Source organism: Psammomys obesus, unplaced genomic scaffold (assembly GCF_907164565.1).
Source record: "Psammomys obesus unplaced genomic scaffold, mPsaObe1.curated_primary_1811, whole genome shotgun sequence".
Classification (NCBI taxonomy): domain Eukaryota; kingdom Metazoa; phylum Chordata; class Mammalia; order Rodentia; family Muridae; genus Psammomys; species Psammomys obesus.
Window position 1 is genome coordinate 10,176,863 of NW_026596091.1, and position 23,237 is coordinate 10,200,099.

Sequence of the window (23,237 nt, forward strand, 5' to 3'; positions counted from 1 at the left end):
ACCTTTTGTTTTGTTTTGTTTTCTTAATCTTTCCATGTGATCCTGACTCTTGGGATGATTGTGGAATGACTCTTGGATACCGTGAACCACAGAGCCTATTGTGAAGAATGGCAGGCCTCCAGCTTCTCACAGTATGCATTCCTTCCTTCATCAGTACACAGGCTCTTTCAAGAAGCCCCCATTGCGAAGACCCCACAGTGTCATTGGAGGAAGCCTTGGTTCCTTTATGGCAATGCCCAGAAATGGAAGCAGATTAGGTGATGTGATTATTTGTCTGTTGCATTTAACCTTCTGGTTTTAGGACATGTACACTAGTGTTAGTTGTGTGAAGAAAGTCGGCCACTTTCATTGTCAGATCTCTTCTAGTCGTGTAGAAACCAGGCTAAAAGTAGCAGGGTAGCAGAAAAGAGGGTGCCAACCCACAGAGAAGGAGTGTTTGCATGTCTATTCATCCAGGAAAATGGGACAACACCTCAGCAGCTCTTCTGTTCATTACCACATAAAGGCCAAGTACAAGAAGACTATTATCGTAGGCTGGAGAGGTGGTTCAGTGGTTAAGAGCACTAGCTGCTCTTCCAGAGGGCTTGGGTTCAATCCCCAGCATCCACATGGCAGCTCATAACTCTCTGTAACAGTTACAGGGGATTCCACACCAATTCCAAATAAAATGAAAAATGAATAATTTTTTAAACCTTTTTTAGAATTTACTTAATTTTATTTTATGTGCATTAGTGTGTGCATCAGATCCCTTGGAACTGGGATTACAGACAGTTGTGAGCTGCCATGTGGGTGCTGGGAATTGAACCTTTGGAAGAGCAGACAGTACTCTTAACCACTAAGCCATCTCTCCAGCCCTGAATAAATTTTTTTAAAGTACATTGTTGCTTGACTTTTGCTTTGAAATATCCAGGAAAAAAAAAAAAAAAGAAGTCTGCAAGGATTTTTTTTTTTTGTATTTTTATGTCTCTAATCATTTTTGATAGTGGCTTATTATGGTTTGATTTTAGAAATAATTTTAAATATAGCTTTCACTGTCCCATTACATAATTGTTATTTCCTAAACTTCCTGAACATTTTATTCTGCTGTTTGCTTTACTTCTTACCACAGTGACTTCCAGGTTCATTTCAGTAATTTTAAGACTGTAAGCCTCACTACAGTGTCGTGTCATCTGGGAGAAATGTGCCTTGATCCTGTAGGCACAGCACTAAGAACGGTGCGCTGGAATCATCTTAAGCTGGTTCATGGGAGATGACTGTTGCAGTTGATTGTTAAACATAGCTTCTGTTATACTTTAAATTGTATAGGCTTTGAGTTAATCTAGGTAAATTAAAAACCAAAGGTAATAAGTACTCCAAAGTCATTATCCCTAATTGTTTTACTGTCTACAATCTACTCTCTGAGGGTTATTTGCATGTCAATAGTGGTAATACTGTGTAATGGTGTGCCATTGAATGCTTATTTCCAGTGTCATGTGTCCAGTAATACTATGCCAGTAATTTGAAGTTAGCCATGAAGCGGGTATTTATTTTCAAGAAATCAGGTCTTGTTTTGTTGGTTGTGTAGACAAGAGGTTGGTTAGTAAATGTTTTAGGTTTTTATGGGCTGTAGTCTCTGTTACATATTCTTTTTCTGTATGTAGTGACCCTTTAAAATGCAAGAAAGATTTTTAGTTCAGGAACAATGTAAAAACATCTGTTCTTGAGCCTCTCGGTCTCAAGGTAGAAATACTGAAAATGTTAGCAATGTAGATTAAATTTCAAAGTATATTATGTCTTTATCAGTTTTATGGTAAGAGGTACAAAAGTTGAATAAGCAAGTATTCTCTAGTTCTTGACATCTTCACATGTCAGCCGAGCCCTTTACTTTACCCTCTAAGAAATTAGTAAATTTCTGAGATGGGCCTTCTTTATCTCACTCCCCTTTTATCTTGAAGAGGACCGAAACATCTGTGCTTGTTTGTTAGCATGAACAAGCTCCTGGCTGAGTCAGACGGTACTTGGTGTTTATTCATCTCAGATTGACACCTTTGCTTGGCAGCCCTTGTACAACAGGGCTGGTTGGTTTTGTTTGCTCGTTAGTACTGGGGAGCTGAACCTACTGCCTATTTTAAGCAAGCTACGCAAATGCTGTAGGGCTGAGCTTACGTGGCCTTCCAGTTTCTCCAGGCAGGGCTTGAACTTGAGAGCTCTCAGCAGATTTTTGACTTGTTAGAGACCCCAGACTTAGCTTCGTGGGAGATATTCAGTGAATAATGCTTGGAAGACACACTCAAGACAGCTTCTTGTACAGCCTCAACTTAGCATCTCCTGCTCCGTTCTTCTGCCTTTAGTCCCAGAGTTACAGGCATATGCCACCACATCTGTCTTGCTACTGGTGGGTAGCAGCTTCTTAAATTTTTTTAAAAATACTATTCTATAAGTTAGTTCCATTTTATTGTTGACCTAATGGTAGTTAATGAAAGAATAGTCACAACAAGCAAAAGCCAGGTCTCTAGTCACATACCCGATCAAATATCAGCTGCTCTTTTAAGTCTTGAATCCCTAGAATCTGAGAAATGAGAGGTTGTTATAATTCTCAAGTGCTGTTTGAAGTCTTTAAATTTTACTCAATTCTTGATAATAGCTTGAATTATTTTTCCTGTAGAATTTTTCATAATTTGCAAACGTGGAGAGATTTTCCCCTCCTACGTCTGTCTCCCCAGTGATGGGATTAAACACATGTGCCACCATGCTTGATATCATACTTCTCTGTGTATTGTGAGAAACACCACAATCAAAAGCAATTTGGAGAGAGAGTTTTTACTTTTGTTTTTTGACTTGTATATTCCAGTCCATAGTTCATCACTGAGGGAGAAACCAAGATAGGAACTCAAGCAGGGCAGGAATGTAGGGGCAGGAATTGAAGCAGAGACCACCGAGGAGCAATACTTAGCTTGTTCCCCATGACTTGTTAAACTTTTTCATATAACCTAGAGCCACCTGCCTGGAATGGTGCCACCCACAGTGGGCTGGCTCTCCCATATCCATTATTAACCAAGAAAAATCACTGTTAAGTTTTGCCTTCAGGGCAGTCTGATTGAGGCATTTCCTCAATTGACTTTCTCTTTTCCCGAGTGACCCTAACTTGAGTCAAGTTGACAAAAAAACTAATCAATACAATTAACCTCTTGTCAACTTGACAAACACATCACTATTAAACCCTAATCTTTTCTTTCTTGTTTTTTTCCCAAGATATCGTACTAATACTATGATTATTATATAACTATAAAACATATATCTTTATAAGCCCCATAGTTTTAAAAATATTCAAATAGTTTTAAAAAGCTCAGTCTCTTAAAATACCCATATCTTAAAAATCCAAGGTTTCTCAATTTGAACTTCTGTAAAGTAAAATAAGTTGCGCAATTCTTATTCCAAGAGGGAAGAACCAGGGCACAGGTACAATTAAATCAGAACAAATCCAACATCTAATAGTATAAATCAAGGCCTGTAGCTGTATGTTCATCATCTGGGATTCACTCATGAGTCTCTGGGCCCCAAGGGACTTGGGCAGCTCAGTGTCTCCTGTTGTGTCATCTGTAGCACACGCAGCTCATCTCACAGCCTCAGGGTGGTTCTGCTCTACGCCTGACACTGTTCTTGGTGCTTTTCCCACAGTCCTGGACTCTCCAGTGTTTTGGTATCTTCACTGTAACTGTGGCTGCACCATCTGCGTTGCTCTCAGCCTTCATATCTTCCACAGAATATCCCATTAAGCTTCGAGCACTAATTGCTTTTCCAGCTCAAAGTTTTAAACATTTTTACAATCTTTCCCGAGAACAACATGGTCAGTTCTGTCACAATAGTATCTCACAATCCTGGTACCAATTTCTGTCTTGGTTTACTTTGTGTTGCTATAAAAAAAAAAACACCATGATCAAAAGCAACTTGGGGAGAAAGGGCTTATTTGGTTTACACAATTCCTGTTTGAGGGACGCCTGGGCAGGAACCTCGAGCCAGGAACTGAGGCAGAGAGGAACTTTACTTACTTATTGGCTTGCCTTCCTATTCAAATAAGGATCCAGCGTGGGCTGGGCTCTATTACATCAATCATTAATCAAGAAAATTCCCCACAAGCCTGCCTATGGGGCAATGTAATAGAGATGGTTTCTCAGTTGACTTTTCCTTCTTCACAGGTGATTCTAGCTTGTGTCAAGTTAACTAGAAACTAATGAGCACACCGGGCCTGAGATGTCTGATTTCCCTTATAAGACAATTATGTTTTGGTCTGTTAACTACATACCCATGTATCCAGAATATAGATGTCTTTCAATACTGTGATTTCTGTTTGTTGGCTGTCTGTATTTACTTGTAATGATACTGAACTGTACTATATAGTAAGATCTATCCTTTAAAAGGTACACTGCTCTTTTTCTGATATAGATATTGTTCATGAAAATCTGAAGATGGGATCAGATGGTGAGAGTGATCAAGCTTCTGGGACATCATCTGACGAAGTCCAGTCACCTACAGGTGTTTGCCTCAGGAATCGTATACATAGACGGATCTCAATGGAGGTAACCATTTAAGAAAATGGAAATATACCTTTGTATGCATATTGTGTTTGTAAAAGAATACGAATACACGGAGCAAATAGTTGTTCATTTGAAACTTTCCTGCAAGGCAGATGGCACTTAGACAGAGCTGCTTCCTTGCCTTGCTGAGCTGTGGTCTAAGCTTGTTTCTAATTACTCTCCCAAGGCAACTATACATTAATTACAGTTCACATTCTGCAGAAAATGTTTACATAATCACACCTTCTCAGTAGTCATCTGGGCACTTCATATTTTATGTAGAATAAATAAACTAGAACCAGCTTGTTTTCTTTCTTTGTCAGTATCTCTTTTATGGTGCACTAAACCTGTATACCCCTTTGATACATTTAAGATATTTCTCCATGTAAAAGAAGAGTTGGAGACTGGAGAGATGGTCCAGCAGTTCAGAGTTTTGCTGTTCTTGCAGAGGAACTTGGGTTTAGTTCTCAGTGCCCATGTGGGTCTAGGGGACCCAAAGCTCCCTTCTGGCCTCTGAGGGTGCTAGGCACAGATGGTTTACATCTGTATATGCATACAAAACGTTCATACACATGGATAAATATTAAAAAGAGCCCAAGCAACTAATTTCATTTAAAATATATGTCATAGTTTTATGGACAGAAATTTTGTTATGACTGTTATTATTTACGTATATTCTATAAGTTTAAAGCTTTCTGCAAAGATATCAGTGTGCTTTAAAATAAAATTTTAGGGGCTAAAGAGGTGGCTCAGCAGGTAATAGCATGTGCTAGCAAGCCTGACAACCTGAGTTCACTCCCTGGAACCCAGAGGGTAGAAGGAGAGAACTGACTCCTGCAAATTGTCCTCTAATTATATAAGGGACCATATTCCTTTGTAGACTGCTTATTTCTACATGTAGAATAATTTCAAAGTAAAGTGCAACTTAAATTTGCTGAAAAAAAAAGAAGAGCTGAGCCTTTTTAAACCGTTTCTGTAAAAACACCTGTCTTTGATTATATTATTATTATTATTCAATATTTATTTATTTATTATGTATACAATGTTGTCTGCATATACACCTGCATGCCAGAAGAAGGCACCAGATCTCATTATAGATGGTTGATGAGCCACCATGTGGTTTCTGGGAACTGAACTCATGACCTCTGGAAGAGTAGCCAGTGCTCTTAACCTCTGAGCCATCTCTTCAGCCTTTGATTATATTACTTTTGCCTTAAGTGTCTTTGTAACTGTGAGCAAACTTCAGTTACTTATCACTAAAGAACAGTGGGCCTGTGCCCATGTCTACAGAAATCTGATGCCCTGGTCTCTTGGGTTCGTAGGACTTGAATAAGCGGCTGTCACTGCCTGCAGACATCAGGATACCTGATGGCTACCTGGAGAAGCTGCAGATCAGCAGCCCACCCTTCGACCAGCCCATGAGCCGCAGGTCCCGCAGAGCTTCCTTAGTAAGTTTCTGGCCTTGCACTGGGCTGTAAGGACAGCTTGTTGCTGGAGCTTGTTGCTCTCTTTTCCTTCTTGTTCTTTCATCCGTTCCCTTTGTCCCTGTCTTTCTCTCTGTCCTTTCCTACCTTCCCCCCATCTCCTTCCTTCCCTTTTCTTTCTTTCTCTCTTTTCCCTTTTCATACCTTTCTTAAACCCAGGGATTTGCATGTGCTAGGCAAGTACTCTACCATTTAGTTGTATCCCTAGCCCTGAAATCTATATGTAAGTTTTATGTCACTCACTTAGTTTTATTGCTTTATTGTCTACATATTACCATTTTTCGTACTTAAAGGGTGTATTGGAGCAGGGCTCAAGTTATAGCTTATTTTTGAATGTATCTTCTTAATACATGTGCACCATATGTGCTTGGTGCACAGCCGTGTGTTGATAATGCTAGATTTTACAGTGGAGTGCCCAGACTCTAATTTACAGCTCCGTGTACTTGTGTTGTTGTCATACTTGTGTAACCCGTGCCCAGATGAATAAATGAAAACTTTAGACACTTTTCTGTTACTTTTCTCTTTTCTCACTACCCCTTATTCCTCAGCTTACCTGCTTTCTGATAACAGAGATTAGTTTTACATACATGGCCACACTGTTTGGATTATACTCTTTGCATAGTGTGCTTTTCTATCTGAGTCTTCTCATTATTCATAAACATGCTCTTGTTTGTTTCTGAACTGTTCAATACTTGCATTGTTTTTTGAGGGAGGGTCTTGCTACTCTAGAATTTATAGTGTAACTCAGGCTGTCTTCACAGTCCACTTCACTCAGCCTCCTTGAGTGTTGGCATTACAGACACTTTCTACAATACCTAAACCTGTTTCCTACTACTCTCACTTAATCTTTTGAACTTTATGTACTTATGAATATATGTTATGAAAAGTACTTATACAAATATACAAGAAGTTTGTATTTATTATACAAAGCTTATATAATGTTATAAAATCAGAGCATGTATGTGAGTATGCAAACTCTTTCTGTAGTTACCTTATTTTGTTCACTGTTAAGTCTGTGAATGTCATTTATTTTGTTGCATGTAGTCATAGTCTGTTCTCATTGCTGTATGGAACACAATTGTACAGCTGTACTATCCTTTTTGCTTGTGTTATACTTTATCCATTCTCATGATGATGGGGTTTAAGCTTGCTTTTAGTCTTTGACTATTATCAAATAGTGCTTCTGTATATGATTTTTGGTTTTGTTACTAGATCTAAAGTAAGCTAGAAATCTCCTGTAGTGCTTGCTATCACTTACAAGTTACACTATTGTAGGCAGACTTAAGTTATAATTTATTTTATTTATAATATTTTAATATTTGCATGCTTTTGCTGTAAGGGTCATTTGAACAGGAATTTGCTTAGACCTTGAGAAGTTATTTCTTGAAGTAATGAAGTCACAAAATAAATTATTCTCGTGGACTGAATTACCACAAAAATCTTCATTTGTATAAAGAGCAAATTATGGAATCTTAATATTATATTAAAATGTAAGGCTACTAAAGCAGTTTCTAATCCTTTTTATAATGCCTGTTAGTATTTTTTTTAATATCAAAACGATGTGAGGTAGATTCGGTGCAGATTGTTAGCTCCAAAATGGGACTGGCGTCTGACTTCACTTTGTGCTCAGCACCTAGCATTGTCCTTGGTAAATGTTGTATAAACGTGCTTTTTCTTTCATCCTCTGAATAACTTCTGTCAGAGAACGTCAGCACACTTTGATTGCTAATCTGTCGTGTTCAACAGATAAAACTGAAAGCAGATTCTAAACATTCTATTTAAAAATTCATTGATAGTTGCCTTTGAATGTGGTCATTGAGACCACTAAGTTGAAAATTCCTTAAGGGGCATGGGCTTGTGTGTCTTATTTTCTAAATTAGGCTCTGACAGCCAGTGCACTAGTGTAAGTCCTACGGTCTGAATTTTCAGGCCAGCTGCATGGATGCAACTCAGTAGTGCTGCTTATTTTATAGACTAACTAGTTGTTCAGTATAACTTTAATAACTGCAGTTGGTTGTTCACTTTCTCTTCTAGATAAGTGCTTATTTTTCATTGGTGCATATTCCGTGTATTTATGAGGTACAATGTGGTTTCAATACTTGTATACAATATGCTTTGTTTAGAGTAAGCAGCATATTTATCTCCAAAATATCTGTGTCTTTGTGAGGAATATTTAACTTCTAGTGATATTTTGACATATACAATTGTTGTTGACTATGGCCACTTTGTGTGTATATGTGGTATCTAAATGTGTTTGTGTTTGTGAACTTGTGCACATGCACATGTGTTCGTGTGTGTGCAGTAGTCTAATAATGTCACTGTATTTCATTTTCTGAAGAGTGACTCTGAAAAAAAGAGTGAGTCTGTAATTTTTGTAATTTTTGATGCATCTGTTACATTTTATCCCATATGTACTTGGTATTATGATAATTTTAAAAATTGTTTATATAGTCCTTAGTCTGTTGTCAGTACCTTATATAATCTTTAAAGCAAACCTCAGTATTTTTGTCATAGTCACTACTGGACCAAATGCATTGAATGTTTCCGGGGTATGGTAGCATTCATTCACTATAAAAAAAAGATGAGTGAAAAAAAAGTCATTGTTCCGAGAGGGAAAAGTTCTTACCTTACATGTTCCTTACTATTTTCCCATGTGCCTTTCATTATTGATGATGATATTTTAAAGTATTTTAATGATGCCTTCCATTTTGTTCATACTAGTTTGAATTTATTCTCAATGTAGTGTTGGTCTCTCTGTAAAACGGGACAAGAAAAATTCACTGTCATTTGAATTAAAATGTCTGAATTCTTAGCATACCTATGCATAAAACATTCTGATATAGTTTGTATGATCTTGGCCATTAACTTTTTACATAATAGATAACTAAGAATCTGGCTGTCACACACCAGATACTGAGATGTTTACTGCATTTTCTAAATTGAAATTTTAAACTTCACTTGTATTTGGAACATATTTCCATAATTTTACCTTATTTTTCATCATTATTGATAGTAAAAACTAAGGCCGTAATACTGAGTCATACATAAGGTAGATATGGTTATAAAACTTGAGTTTTCTTTCATAAAAATACTATGTACATATAGACAATCATTAGGAGTGGAAAAAAAAAACTACACCATACTTAGTCATTCAATAATACCACCTGTGACTAAAAATCCTGATTTGCTAAAACCAAATTTAGTGGTATTGTAATGTGTTTTTTTAGCATGACATTTCACATCATTATAACAAAAGTCTAAGAACAAATCTGCAGATTTGTCAGTGTTTTAAATGCCTGTGGTACTTTAAAGCTGTAGAGGTTTGTATGTTCATTAGCCAAAGATTAGCTGTTTCTTATGTAGACTTTTAATTATAAACTTTGGTATTTTAAGGATGTTCTCTAATATCAAATGCACTTTAAAACTTGACAGCTGTTCAACAATATCATACTTTTTTAGAACAGAATTAAACGTTAAAGAAGAGCTAAAGTTGTCAGAGTAGATGCTAAATTCATAATTGTTTGCTTTCAGTCAGAAATTGGGTTTGGGAAAATGGAAACCTACATCAAATTGGAAAAGCTTGGAGAGGTGAGTATACTGTTATTTCAAAGAGTGAGACATTTTCTTGTTATCTAAACTTTCAATTAGGCCATAATTTTTGCTAGCTTAGAAAAATAAAGGTTGTAGATATTATCTAAAAGATGATATACTAATTCTGAAGTGAGAGCAAAACTAGATGGAATAAATTGTCTTAGTCCTTGAAACCTTCCATCAGTTAAGATGAAATTAATATTTTAGTAGATTTTTTAATCTTTTGTTGAAGCACAAATGCTCTGCTTTGTGAGTAATGGAATAGGCATCTACTTCTTTACCTTCAGAGTCTGTTGTGGTCTGGAAGTCGTATGAGTTCAGAGAACTATCTATAAAGATAAAAGTGTTTCATAAAAGGTAAGAAAATTCGTAAGGCTCTAGCTCCTGGAACTTGCTTCTTCTGCCTGTACTGCTGTTAATTTAAAATTAGCTTATCATCCACAGTAAAAAAGGGCAGAAAAACAACTTGCAAAGCTTTAAGGGAGCTTTTTTAAAGGAGGGCTAATGTGCACAGATTCAGAGGAGTATGAAGGCATGGATCAGGATTCTGTGGTTGAACATTAACATTACATTTTCATTGAAAGTGCTTAGTGCCCCGTGGTTTTTATACATCATTATCTAAGTGCCTTTGGTATTAAATCCGTGGATCCAGTTGTTAATCTGAAATAACACACGAATAAAGGAAATCCATTTTTTATACTTCAGAAACACCATAGGGTGGTAGAAATAAGCTTGTTGTGCATATAGAACTAAGACATTGCCTAAGAAAAACTGGATAAGATGATTTTTTAAAAATGAGATAAAGTTTAACATGCTTAGACGTTAGAAATTGAGGTTAAGGCTCTTTATGCTTTTTATTTTTTTTATTTATTACAGTTTATTCACTTTGTATCCCAGCTGTAGCCCCCTCCTCATCCCCTTCCAGTCCCACCTTTCCTCTTCCTTCTCCTCCCATGCCCAGTACACTGATGGAGGGGGTCCTCCTCCCCTTCCCTCTGACCCTCGCCTATTGGGTCGTATCAGGACTGGCTGCCTTGTCCTCTGTGGCCTGGCAAGGCTGCTCCCCTCGCCCCCACCAGGGTGAGGTGATGAAAGGGCCATGAGACAGAGCCTCACTATGTAGCCCCAGCTGCCTGTAGCTCACTGTGTGGATGAGGGTTGGTCTCCTCCTCCCACTGCCTCTCAGGGGCTAGAAGTAAGGCCTGCTGGTCATGCCCACGACTCTCACCTTTCAATAATGCCTTCAAAACATGTTTTATAGGGTACATATGCAACAGTGTATAAAGGAAGGAGTAAATTGACAGAGAATTTGGTGGCATTAAAAGAGATCCGCTTGGAGCATGAAGAAGGTGCGCCCTGTACAGCCATAAGAGAAGGTACAGTGTTTATGTAGAACAGTTAAGGCTAAATTAAGACAAGCGTTTATAAGTGCTCAGATATACAGACAGTCAATCACTGGAAGCCATTTTTGCATCTTGTAAATGTTAGTTTCTAAAACCAAAATATTCAGCAAAGAGGAATTAGTCAATCGTCTTATTGTATAGCTTATAATGAAATACTTATGAAGCTGTTAAAAATCTCTGACAGATAAATATTGACCTAGGAAAATTTTACGTATTTTTTTATGCAGAGACCATGGCAACTGTACATTAGCAATAAATTTTATCAAATATAAAAAGCAAATTTCTTATAAACATGACCATTTTATTTTTAAAAATTTAAGTTTTTATTATTGAGACTAGATACAGCATATACAATATATTCTGATTATGGTTCCCCACCCCCACCCTGCCAGATACTTCCTTCTTCTTCACCCACCCAAATCCACACTGTTTTTCTGTCTCATTAAAATACCAATAGACATTTAAAAAATAATACGATAAAATAAAAACAAACCAGAATAGGACAAAAACAAACAAATGGTGGGACAGGGGAGCCAAAGAAAAAGCACAAAAACTCAGTGGGGGAAGAAGGTACCTTGTACTGTATACATCAAAGCTGGTCTCAGAATTTCAAATAGTTGACATGAAGTTGAAAGATAGGAAGATGCAGGGTAGTAATATTGAGGCCAGTTTCAGGAATTACAGTCTCAAACCCATACCATACCACCTAAGAAGAAATCAGTACCCTTATTTTTCTGCTGTCCATTTTGCTGTAAACTTTGGGCTTTATCTCATACACAGTCACTCAGGTGCAAAACTTCAGGTTTTTATAACGACTGGCTACCTACCATAGACTAAGTAATTTCCTTTCTTTCTTGTTTTTCAGTTTCACTGTTAAAGGATTTAAAACATGCAAATATAGTAACCTTGCATGACATTGTTCACACAGATAAATCTTTGACTCTGGTCTTTGAGTATCTGGTAAGCATTTAATAAAATTTAGCATTCTATTTTACTTTAATATAATATTTTATATTATGTTACTTTATTATATATTGTACTTTCATATATAATAGTGGACCTTGTAACAGCCCCAGGGACATTGTTGCTTAATTATTGGTAAATATTTCCTTGAAAAGCAACTTAATGTTAAACATTACAATGTCATTGGGCTGGTGAGATGGCTCCATGGATTAGTGTTTACCACCATGACCAACAACTTGAGTTTCATCCTTGGAACCTAAATAGAATTGAATCAACTCTCTTGAGTTGTCCTTGGACCTCGACACACGTGGCACATATGTGTGTACCCCCAACATATAAATATTTTTTAAAATTCTCTCAGATTAATCAGCCAAATATTCCCCAAACTGTCACATGGTAAAGTGCTGTATTTTTTTCAGGACAAAGACTTGAAACAATACATGGATGACTGTGGGAACATCATGAGTATGCACAATGTAAAGGTAGGTTTTACATGTAATATTAAGCCTTATGTAAGCACCGGACTATAGTGTCCAAGTAAGTATACCAGCCAATTAGAAAATTACTTACGAGGCTGGTATATTTATTTATGTAAAATTAACAGTTCCTAGAAACCTATTTTGGAAAAAGGTAGTGTGTCGCGTATGTGGTTGAGACATTTCTAACTCTATACATAGTAAGTTTAACTTTTTTCCTTTAAATAGTAAGTTGGAGACTATAGAGGAAAGCCATTTTCTGTTACAGAGTGCTCTGAAAATGGGCTAATACATTGCTAACAGCATGGCTCTGAATAGATCTCTATGTGTTCTATAGGGGCCTTTTATATTTCATCTTATTTTAATATATCATGAATAACATTTGTATATTTTTCTCTACTTTTATATCTAGAAATAATTTGGAAAGAGGATAAAGAGTTTACTTGGCATAATTTCATAAAGGGTTGCAAAGTCCATGCTTTTTAAGTTAGGTCCATATGGCTGCTGTAAGGTGGAAAACACATCGTTGTTTGTGTAATATAAAATTACACAAAGTTTTTTCAAGGTTAAATCTGGCAGATACTGAAATAGTAGTTCTAGAGTTTTCTGAGCATAGAAATGCCAGCTCTGGAAACTACTTCTCAGAAGTCATTCAGGCCTGTCACTCATCTTCTGCATTGTCGCCCTCGGTGGCCTAAAGACTGCTTTGGATCATCTCTATGAAGACTCTTTTTGCTAACAACAAAGAATCAGAACACTTTCTAAATCTTTATTCTAAAATACACAAAAGCCCTTGGCCATTAACCTTACAAGGATCACTTTTCCTCAGTCATTCAGAGTAGAATAGTGCCAGGGCCCCTTTCTGAGTCACGGTGGATTTTGAAGAGTGCGTAGGAGGCGCTGAAAGTCAAGTGCCCAGGAGGTGGGTGAGGAGCTGGGTAGAGTATTTTTATAGCAAGTACTTTGCCAGAGCTGCACAGCACCCATCTCTTCTGATACCTTGGTTCTTCTGTAAAACCACCAATATTCATGCCCCTTTTAAAGTGATGCTGCGCCAAATCAGGGGCAGGCGTGTTTGTTTTGGAAGGAGAAAATCTATGGCAAGGTTTGCTTGGTTGTTACCACAAAATTTTATTGTTATTTTACTGTTATTATTCAAATTTTTATTTGCAGTATTTATTTTTCTGGTTATCATTAGGTTAAAACCTAGCTGATTCTTTAAATTGAACAATAAACAATAAAATTTAGAAAGCAGCTTTCAGAGGAAAGGATGTGTCCTTACATGTCTTTAATTTCTTGATTTTCCTTTATAGCAAAGCCCATTACATTATCATTAAGACTACTTATCGTTTGTTTCTGTAGCTGTTCCTGTACCAAATTCTCCGTGGTTTGGCATATTGCCACAGAAGAAAAGTACTGCACCGGGACTTGAAACCACAGAACCTCCTCATTAATGAAAGAGGAGAACTAAAGCTGGCTGACTTTGGTATGGAGAGATAAGATATTCATAAATACTAAGTTAAAAAAAATAACAGCCATTGTCACAACTTGTATGTGGGTTTGAAGTTTTCTCTGAGGTTTGGTGTGGGATAGAATTTAGGTGGATGGTTTATGATGGCTATTAGTGACGAACACGCATGCATGGGTTCCCAGGCACCCTCTGCAGACCTCTGTGATTTATGAGACTTTCCAGGGTCCCGTAAAAATGAAACGTACCTCGGACTCATGCTGAGCAAGGTGTTTCTTGCCTTTTCCCCTATGTCACTATTTGCACTGATGACACAACACCTTAAGAAACACTGACTTCTTGGGCTTTTCAGGGCAAAGCCACATGTATTCTTCACTGCTAAGACTTTAGGGGACAAGTGGTCAACCTTGAGGTCATATACGTCCAGGTAACATTATTTGAACTGAGCAGATTGTGTTTATATATTTAAGAATATACCTCTGTCCTTTACCTCCCCCCACCCCCGACGGAGGAACAGCCTTGCTAGGCCACAGAGGACATTGCAGTACTAAAGACACCTGATAAGCTAGGGTCAGATGGAAGAGGAGGAGGACCTCCCCTAGCAGTGGACTTGGAAAGGGACAGGGAGGAGATGAGGGAGGGTGGGATTGGGAGGGAATGAGGGAGGGAGCTATGGCTGGGATACAAAGTAAATAACCTGTGATTAATATTAAAAAAATAAAAATTAAAAAAAGAATTTAACTCTGTACACAATTTTATATTTGTGTAAACAATATAAACATATACAATATATATGTATGTATATATACATATATGTGTATGTATATACAATTAAAGAAAAAGAGGCCATGAATTGAGATCTGAGAGTGCAACCATGGGGGGAGATATGTAACATGGGAGGAGTTGGATGGAGGAAGGGGAAGTGGAAAATTATGTAATTATATTTTTTTCAAAAAATTAAAAAGTGAATTGGTATTTTAATAACATTTGAGTTAATATATATTTGTATATAATTTACTATAATATAACACAAATAAATATGCAAGTAAGGGGGGAAAAGGAAAACAATCAAAAGTATTTTGTCAGTATTATTCAAGTGGTCAAACAAAATTTAGAATTTGAAAATTTGGATCTGCTACTTTTACTTTATTTACTGACTTGCTGATATTTAGAGACAACACAGGTGACAAATATGACTTTTTGATATTCTGAAGAAATATATAGCTATTTATAATATATAAGTCAAAGACCAGTATTTCCCCAATTACCAGGAAATGGTACTATAGAGTCATGCTGGGATAAAAGATCCAATTAAAGCACTAGCTAAAACAATGAACTGTAATGGAAGTATGAGGAGGTCACTGGTACATTGTCAGCTACTACGTAAGTTCTGGCTCTCGCATAGCCATGTAAGATGGGCCACATTTCAGAAGAGGCTCTGGGTGTTTCTGCTTTCCTGCTTGGTGTTTGTGTGATTTATACTTGTCATATGTGTATGAGCTATTACACATTTGACACGTCCTGCATATACTGTGATATGTCAAAACAATAATTCACAGCATTTCAAATGCAGAAAGTAAATGTGAAATCCAGTTGTCCTTTAGTAACATAAAATTTAATTAATAGAAACGTAGGGCCATTGTTTTTTTGTTTTTGTTTTTTTGTTGTTGTTGTTTTGTTTTGGTTTTTTTTTTTTGGTTTTTGTTTTTTTGCTTTGGAAAATAACTTTTTTACAAAAATGTTATTGGAAAAAAAGCAATGTCAGGATTGTGAATTAAAAAAAAAAAAAAAAGGTGTTATTGGAGACAGCCAATTGTGACTGGTGGGCATTTGAGGTTGGAGTTGTTTTTGTGTTTGAATCAGGGTCTTGCTGTGTAACCTACATTGTCCTCAAACTCATGATTATCCTGCCTTGAATGTCTCTTGATTATGTGATTATAGGACAGTATTGCTGCACCCGACTGAGTCTTGTTCTTAATCTCTAAATCATCCTTTTAAGTTTTCTCAGTTTTAACTTGGAAATACTGTAAATATCAGTCATCCACATAAATAAAAGCACTTGGGGTCTTATTTGGAAGGATTATGCCAGGGCCTGAGACCTAGACTCTGCCTTGGAGAGAGTCTAGGGGGCCCTTTTCCATATGCTCACCCCATTTGTCTGTTTTATTATGTGACTTAACTAGTACTTGTGTATCCCTTTAACCAATCTGATTTTATGCAATTTGAAAATAAAGTTATGTGTTCTTCGTTTGAGGAAGTAATTTTTTTTTAATAATGAAAGAACATTTTGTAGAGTAGCTTTAATTTTTTGTGTTATATACTTTAAATTTGAATATTTTAATAAATTTAGTTTTTAAGTGCTAATACAATTTCTGCCATTAGTATTTGTAAATTTTTTTAAGTCATGCCAGCTTTACTTTAGGACTGTTTAATACATTTCACTAATAGGAGATATTTTTTCAAGCTTTCTGTTAGTGACAAGTTAAAAATTTATTTTTATCAATAGTGAATTTGCCCTGACTGTTCATGAACATTTGTTTATTTAGTCCTTTATCATTTGTTTGAAAGGGATTTGCTGTTTGGCTACCCGAGATTAAATGCTAATACAGGTTAATTTCATATGCTTACATATGCGTAACTACTTACACAATTGCTTCTTGGGCATCATTTGTGTTATTTCTCTTATCCTTACTAGTCCCTGCTCCTTTTTCTTCTCTCTTTGCCAAGCTACTTTTATTCCTCCTTACCCTAAGTCCCAAAATGAGTGTCAGTGACAGAGAAATTATGTAAAGGTATTTTAAAGGCCATGGGAAATATTTTATTTGAGAATGCTTTGAGTTTAATACTTTAAAATTTTGCCTTTAACCTCCAGAAAGCAAGAAAGCAAATCGCTTAATATAATCATCATGTTTCTGCTATTTGGCATTTACTCTTTTTTATTGGTTACATAGTAAATACATGAATGGCTTCAAATAATGAGTGTCATTTAATTTTAAATATTTCCACTATGGGTTGATCCTTCCTTTTTTTGTCCTTGGTGGTGCTGGAGATCAAAGTCAGAGCCTTGAGTGTGATAGGCAAACACTGTCTCTGAACTCTATCCCTACCCTTTTAAAATTATTCTTAATTCCTTTAAAAATTCCATTATTAGGCAGGGTGGGTGTGGTGGCACATGCCTTTAATCCCTGCATTTGGAAGGCAGAGGCAGGTGAATTCAAGACCATCCTGGTCTATCTACAAAGAAAGTTCCAGGATAGGCAGGGCTGTTACACAGAGGTACCCTGTCTCAAAATTCAAACAAACAAACAAAATTCTATTATTATGATCAATGAAATCCAGACATTTAGTAAATACAAACAAAAGTATATACTTCCATTAATGATAGAAAATGACTTAAAATAAATACTGTGTAACAGTATTAACACTGTTAATTTAGGAAAGGAGCACTTGTATAATTTCATAAAAAATTCTGAAATTCTAATTTTGAATCCTGAGCCTTACAGGATAAGCATCTCAGTTCAGAACAGAAGAGTAAAGTACTGAGGAAGTTATAATTGGCAGTTTGCTTTAATGGTTTAAGTTTTAGCAGATTGATAGCCTCGTCATCTCTAATCTGCTCTTAATATCTCGAAGTGCAAGGTGACACTTACCTTCAAGCACTCAGGAGGCAGAAGATCTGTGTGAGTTTGAGGCCAGCCTGGCTATGTAGACAGTGAGTTCCAGGGCTGTGTAGTGTCTCTGTCTCAAAAAATCAGGAAGAGAAATCAGAGAGCAGCCCTACATCTTTCTAATTACCAAAATGTATGGAAAAATAATTTGTTTGACGTGATAGTTTATTTAATTTGTAATTAAAATAGTGTCAACATTACACTAATGAAATGAAGTTTTGAATTACCATTTTATGACATCTTATTTAGTGTTTTAATAAGAGACATAAAGTTATGCATAACAACAATCTCAGCCTAAACAACTTTGTTACTTGAAACAAAATGTATGGTGAAAGTAAGGTTACGTTTCTTGAGATGTAAACCTACTGACCACAATTTAGAGGCTTAGGGGTGCTAACTCCCCACCAGTAGCAAAGCAAAACAGTTGTTAGCCATTCTGTCTTTCTGGGCACAGTAGAGTCCACACAAGATTGACAGGGCAGACATTTGTTTACAGGAGTTGTTATTATCCCAGATCATCAAGGCCTCTTGCTCTGAAGTTATATATATTACTTAAGACACTAAGAAAGGACAGACCACCGGATTTTATTTCAGGGAAATCTTTAAATAAGTTCAAGAAAATTGCCAGTAAAATCAACTGGCTATAGACCAATGATTTTGAGGTTTTTTTTAATTTAAAACAAAAAAATGCTATAGCAAATAAATGTGGCATTTGGGTTAAAAGGTGACAAATAGTTTATAACTGTAGCAAATAAACCATGTCTCAGTGTCATTGACCTATTTTGGGATAATTCTAGTTGGAAATAATTCTGGCATTATGACTCATCAACAGACAGAAAATATCTCAAGTTTCGATTAACTCAGACTGCACCAGCTTAGTCTCTTGCTGTGTAATTACTGTGTTTAGTTTTTTTGTTTAATTATATAATATTGACTTGGCCCTGGACTACATGCACTCAACAAAATTTGTAAAACTACAATTTTGAAGTTTCAGGATGCTGTGAAGTTGGCATCGCTTCAAATGGGTCATGGTGACAGTAGGGGCTAAGAAATTCAGCATATCAATGGATCTCAGCATATTTAATTCTTTTGTTTTCTTTTCTCCAAAAAGGACTAGCCAGAGCCAAGTCAGTTCCCACAAAGACCTACTCAAATGAAGTTGTCACACTGTGGTATCGGCCACCTGATGTGCTTCTTGGTTCCTCAGAGTACTCTACGCAGATTGACATGTGGTAAATATCAACGTCCTTGCCATTTACAGTTTCCAGAGACTACAGTCTTAACAGGGTGTACTGAGAAGTACTTATTTTTAAAGGACTATTTTAAAGCAGTAGTATGTTTATGGGCAATGATTAAGAAGTGAGGCATGGAAACAAAACTATTTAGCTTTAGATACCAAGTCTGCCACTAATGACTATATATGACTGTCTGCCTTATTCGCATCATCAGCCTGTGCCTTGACGTCATCATTAGGAGCTGACACAGTGATAGTAAGTCTGTAGATGATAGTAAGACTAAATGAGCTGATGCGCAAAGAGCACTATCAGTGTATATGACATGGAACAATTTCAAACAAGTATTGTTTTAATATGTAAAATATACCTACTTTAATTTGGTCTAAAAATTAAAAATAAAATTTCAAAGATCTGTTTCTTATGCATTATTATGGGTCTATGTGTGTGTTGTGTGTGTATGTATACATGTGTGTGTCTGCAAGTATGCTCACCTATATATGCATACACATACAGAGGCCAGAGGTCAACATGAGGTGTGTTCAGATATCACTTTTCACTTTAAAGGAAAATGTTTTCATCTATTTGAGAGTCTTTCACTGAACCTTGCTAGCTGGCCAGCAGGACCTGGGCTCTACCTGCCGCAGCCCCTTAGCACTGTGCACATGGATGCTGAGAGCCCTGACTCCGGTTCTCATGCTGGGCAACAAACACTGTTCCATCTCCCCAGCCCACACAGCACCGTGACCGTGACACCCTGTGCGAGTTGCTAACACAATCATTGCCTGTAGTGTAAATTGCATTTTCTTGAGATTTTCATAGACGTCTATAAACTTCTTTTCCACTTAGTTCAGCCTATTTCTTAACACAGATGTTCTCTTTTAGCAAAATTGTTCTACTTGATATTCTTCGAAATTAGGCTGACTCTGCCAACTTTCTGCTTAAGTGTTCATTTCAGTCTGTCCGTTTGACATGCCTTTCTTCACCCAAGAGGGTCTATGTTTAGCAGTTCCAAACAATTTGTTATCAGTCCTTTCCTGGGTGTGCCCTAGCCTTCAGAGGCAGTTGCTTTCTCTGAATCATGGCTGTATTTACTATGTATTCCTTATGTCTTGAGAAATACTTGTTTCTGTTACTGTCTTAAGAAATTGCATATAATCTCATTTTGTAGGACACTTTTTCCTAAGTTCTGGTAAGATATATATATATTTATGATAAAGTTTATAATTTTAATTAGTCGACTTGTGTGGTTTTGAGATATTAGGCTCCCTACATTGTTGTACAACTATCTTTGCCATCCATTTTTAGAACTTCAGAACTTTTTACTCTGTTAAACTAAAATTTTACCCATTAGACAAAGCATTTTATCTTTTTATTTGGTCCCTGGTAATCAGCACTCGACTTCTTGTCTCTGAATTTACCTGCTCCAAGTACCTCATGCAAGTGAAATCTTGGTGTACTTGTCTTTTTGTTACGGGCATACTCAGCTTTTCTCATGTACCACAATGCTTTCAGCTTCATCCACACTGTACACAGTTCCCTTGAGTCATTGTGAATCTACAGCATGGTCTGTTTAGTTGTTGTTCATCAATAGTAGGCACTGGACTTCTTCCTCCTTCACCTACGGGAATGATGTTGCTGTGACTATGGATGGACGTATTGTTTCAGGATGCTACTTGCAGATTTACCTAAAAGTGAAAGTCTTATCAATTCTATTTTAAAATGTTTAGGAACCATCATATTGATCTCCATTACGTGCCATTTCAGTTTTGTGCAATTGTACTTGCTGTGAGCCCTTATAGAAGTACTGTATCTTAATCATACATGTACCTTGTAGTTCCTAAATGATCATGTGTATTCTCTGAGCCCTTGTCCACCTTCACCTTCTCTTACACAAGTCACCACCAGCAGCAGCACTCGGCTTGTAGTCACTACTTCCTGTCTCAGGATCATGAATCATTCATTCACTTCTCTCTGTGCTATCACTGCCACTGTTACCTCCCAGGTTACCATAGTAATCACCCATCACCCGTTAAGTATTGTTTTATTCTTTGAGGACCTTATATAAAAGAAAGCTAGACATTTTAAGTGGGGAAATGAGTTAGTAACATGAAAGTTGAGATAGCAACTTGTTGGGTTTAAAAAATACCTTTGCAGAAAATTTTCCGGTAGGCGGTCTAAAATTCACCAGGAAGACAACTTGAGAAAAAATATTCTTGTGCTACCTAATATGTAAATGGATTGAATATTTTTTTCTTCTTCTTTTTATGATGCATTTTAAAGGGGAGTTGGCTGTATTTTCTTTGAAATGGCTTCTGGAAGACCACTGTTTCCAGGGTCAACTGTGGAAGATGAACTGCACTTAATATTTCGACTACTAGGTAAGAAGTCTTTTTCCCATGATTCACACGTGCAGTTGATTGTCTGTAAACCATGTGTATGTACATGCATGCATGACTGTTTTGATAAGAATAGCAGTTGGCTTATTTGTTATAGGGTACATCTTCCAAAGTAAATCTTCATTGAGCTGGTTTCATAAAGGCTTCGTGAAAGAAGATTTGACCTTCTTTGTTTTATTACGTACTATTCCTAGTGTAGATGGATGGTATCATAGAGAAAGAAAAAGGACTTTTCATAATTATGGCATAATTGCATAGTCCCAAATCCCCCTGGATATATGTGGTATCCCCAAATACACACGCACATACACACACACACACACACACACACACACACACACAACACACACACTATCATTTTAATTTTAATTGAAATACTTAAAGCATTTAATAAAAGTGTATTGTTCTTTAAGCTATTTTCCTAATTTTGCTTGTCTCTATATGTTTGCATGTATATAATTTAAATGCTTATCATGAGTTTATTCTTTTAATTCAGGAACTCCATCTCAGGAAACTTGGCCTGGTGTTTCTTCGAATGATGAATTCAAGAACTACAACTTCCCAAAATATAAGCCACAACCTCTAATTAATCATGCACCCAGGTACTCTTTTCTTAAGTGGAAAGGGCCAAATTCATGTGACTCAGCAAACACTTTTGATGCACTTGCACAGGAAGGGTTCAGGGCTGAGGCAGGATAGTTTTCAATAGTGTGTGATGTAAGTTAATTCTGTATATTTCTTCCTTTGACATAATTTTATAAATCAATGGCCAAGAATCATCAAAGTATGTAAATAGAATTGAGATGTGAAATATTGGAATTTTAGAGGTTCTGTAGATAGATCCATGAAGGCTCTGATAACACTTCTGTTTAGGAATCTTATTAGATATGTCATTGGTCTTGTTTAAGTTTTATGAACTTAATACTTTACAGTAACCATTGCTTATCAGGTTATTTGATATGATTTTCTTGATGGCTTGTCACTATTTTAATGCCATTGATACATTTTGGGGTCATTGTCTCAATGTTTTTACCTGTATACTAAAACAGTAGTATTTTGGTGTTCCTGCCTTTATTGGCACACTGAATATTTGTGTCCTATTTAAACTTTCCATATAATAGAGGTTATTTTGGGGGATAGAATGCTAAGTTTAAGAATTGTATAGTATTAATTTTTCTTGGATACCAAAAACAAAGTATGATTTATTCTCAAGCAATTGACAAGATAAGCTTTTTAGGGCTAAAACAGATTTGGGTCTTTGAAAGCAGTAAGAGTAGTTATTTTAGAGAACTTAAATTTGGCAAGTAGAAACATTTGGAAAATTATCTGAAAAATTTCTATCAGCTAAGATAAAAGAATAATGGACATTTGTTTCAATTTGTTGTATTTTTTTGTTTCTAGGTTAGATTCTGAAGGAATTGAGTTGATAACAAAATTTCTTCAGGTAAGTTACATCACATTTTATAAATGTTAAATGGATCTTTGTCACTTTCCTCTTGGGAAAAACAGAATCAATAATAGGGGAAAACAGAATCAATAATAACCCCCTCAAATACTGTTAATGACAGCAAGATTATTTATGGCGCCTTCTAAAATGCTTCAGCAAGCTTATGTTTTTTTCAGTTCATGCTTTCATGTTCTCTTTTTCCTTATGCTTGCTGCCTTGCACTTCCAAATGTCACTCTCATTTTTCTCCAGAGCAGGAAGAAGAGGGAAGGTAGAGAGGCACCAGCCACATTAACACTCTTATATCTTGAAAGCAAGGACTTTTTCCAAGTCTCATTGGCTAGAACATTAATTGTAAAAACAAAACAACATAGACACACACACACGGCTTGAAGTTGGAGTGTTAGCCTAAGCCTTGAGTAATCGTGATTCATGTATTGTCTGTTGAAATTGGAAGCATGAACATCTTGAATAAGCCTAAGTTGTATCATTTAGAAGAAAAGAGCCAGTGGGCGTGTTGTCGAGAAAGTGTCTAGTGTAAAGGCATTGCCCTA

The 23,237-nt window shown here is 36.4% G+C and overlaps 1 protein-coding gene across 3 annotated transcripts in view; it reads left to right on the forward strand.

Moving 5' to 3' along the window:
* Positions 1-23,237, forward strand: part of Cdk17 (cyclin dependent kinase 17) — a 79,033-nt gene that overhangs the window by 52,695 nt on the left and 3,101 nt on the right. For all 3 annotated transcript variants that reach the window (XM_055627828.1, XM_055627827.1, XM_055627829.1), the window contains 12 exons: positions 93-257; positions 4,423-4,556; positions 5,876-6,001; positions 9,569-9,625; positions 10,890-11,004; positions 11,897-11,991; positions 12,414-12,476; positions 13,833-13,956; positions 18,718-18,838; positions 21,122-21,219; positions 21,734-21,839; positions 22,639-22,681. In XM_055627828.1, the coding sequence (XP_055483803.1) occupies positions 93-257; positions 4,423-4,556; positions 5,876-6,001; positions 9,569-9,625; positions 10,890-11,004; positions 11,897-11,991; positions 12,414-12,476; positions 13,833-13,956; positions 18,718-18,838; positions 21,122-21,219; positions 21,734-21,839; positions 22,639-22,681 (1,247 nt within the window). The remainder of the gene's footprint in view (positions 1-92; positions 258-4,422; positions 4,557-5,875; positions 6,002-9,568; positions 9,626-10,889; positions 11,005-11,896; positions 11,992-12,413; positions 12,477-13,832; positions 13,957-18,717; positions 18,839-21,121; positions 21,220-21,733; positions 21,840-22,638; positions 22,682-23,237) is intronic.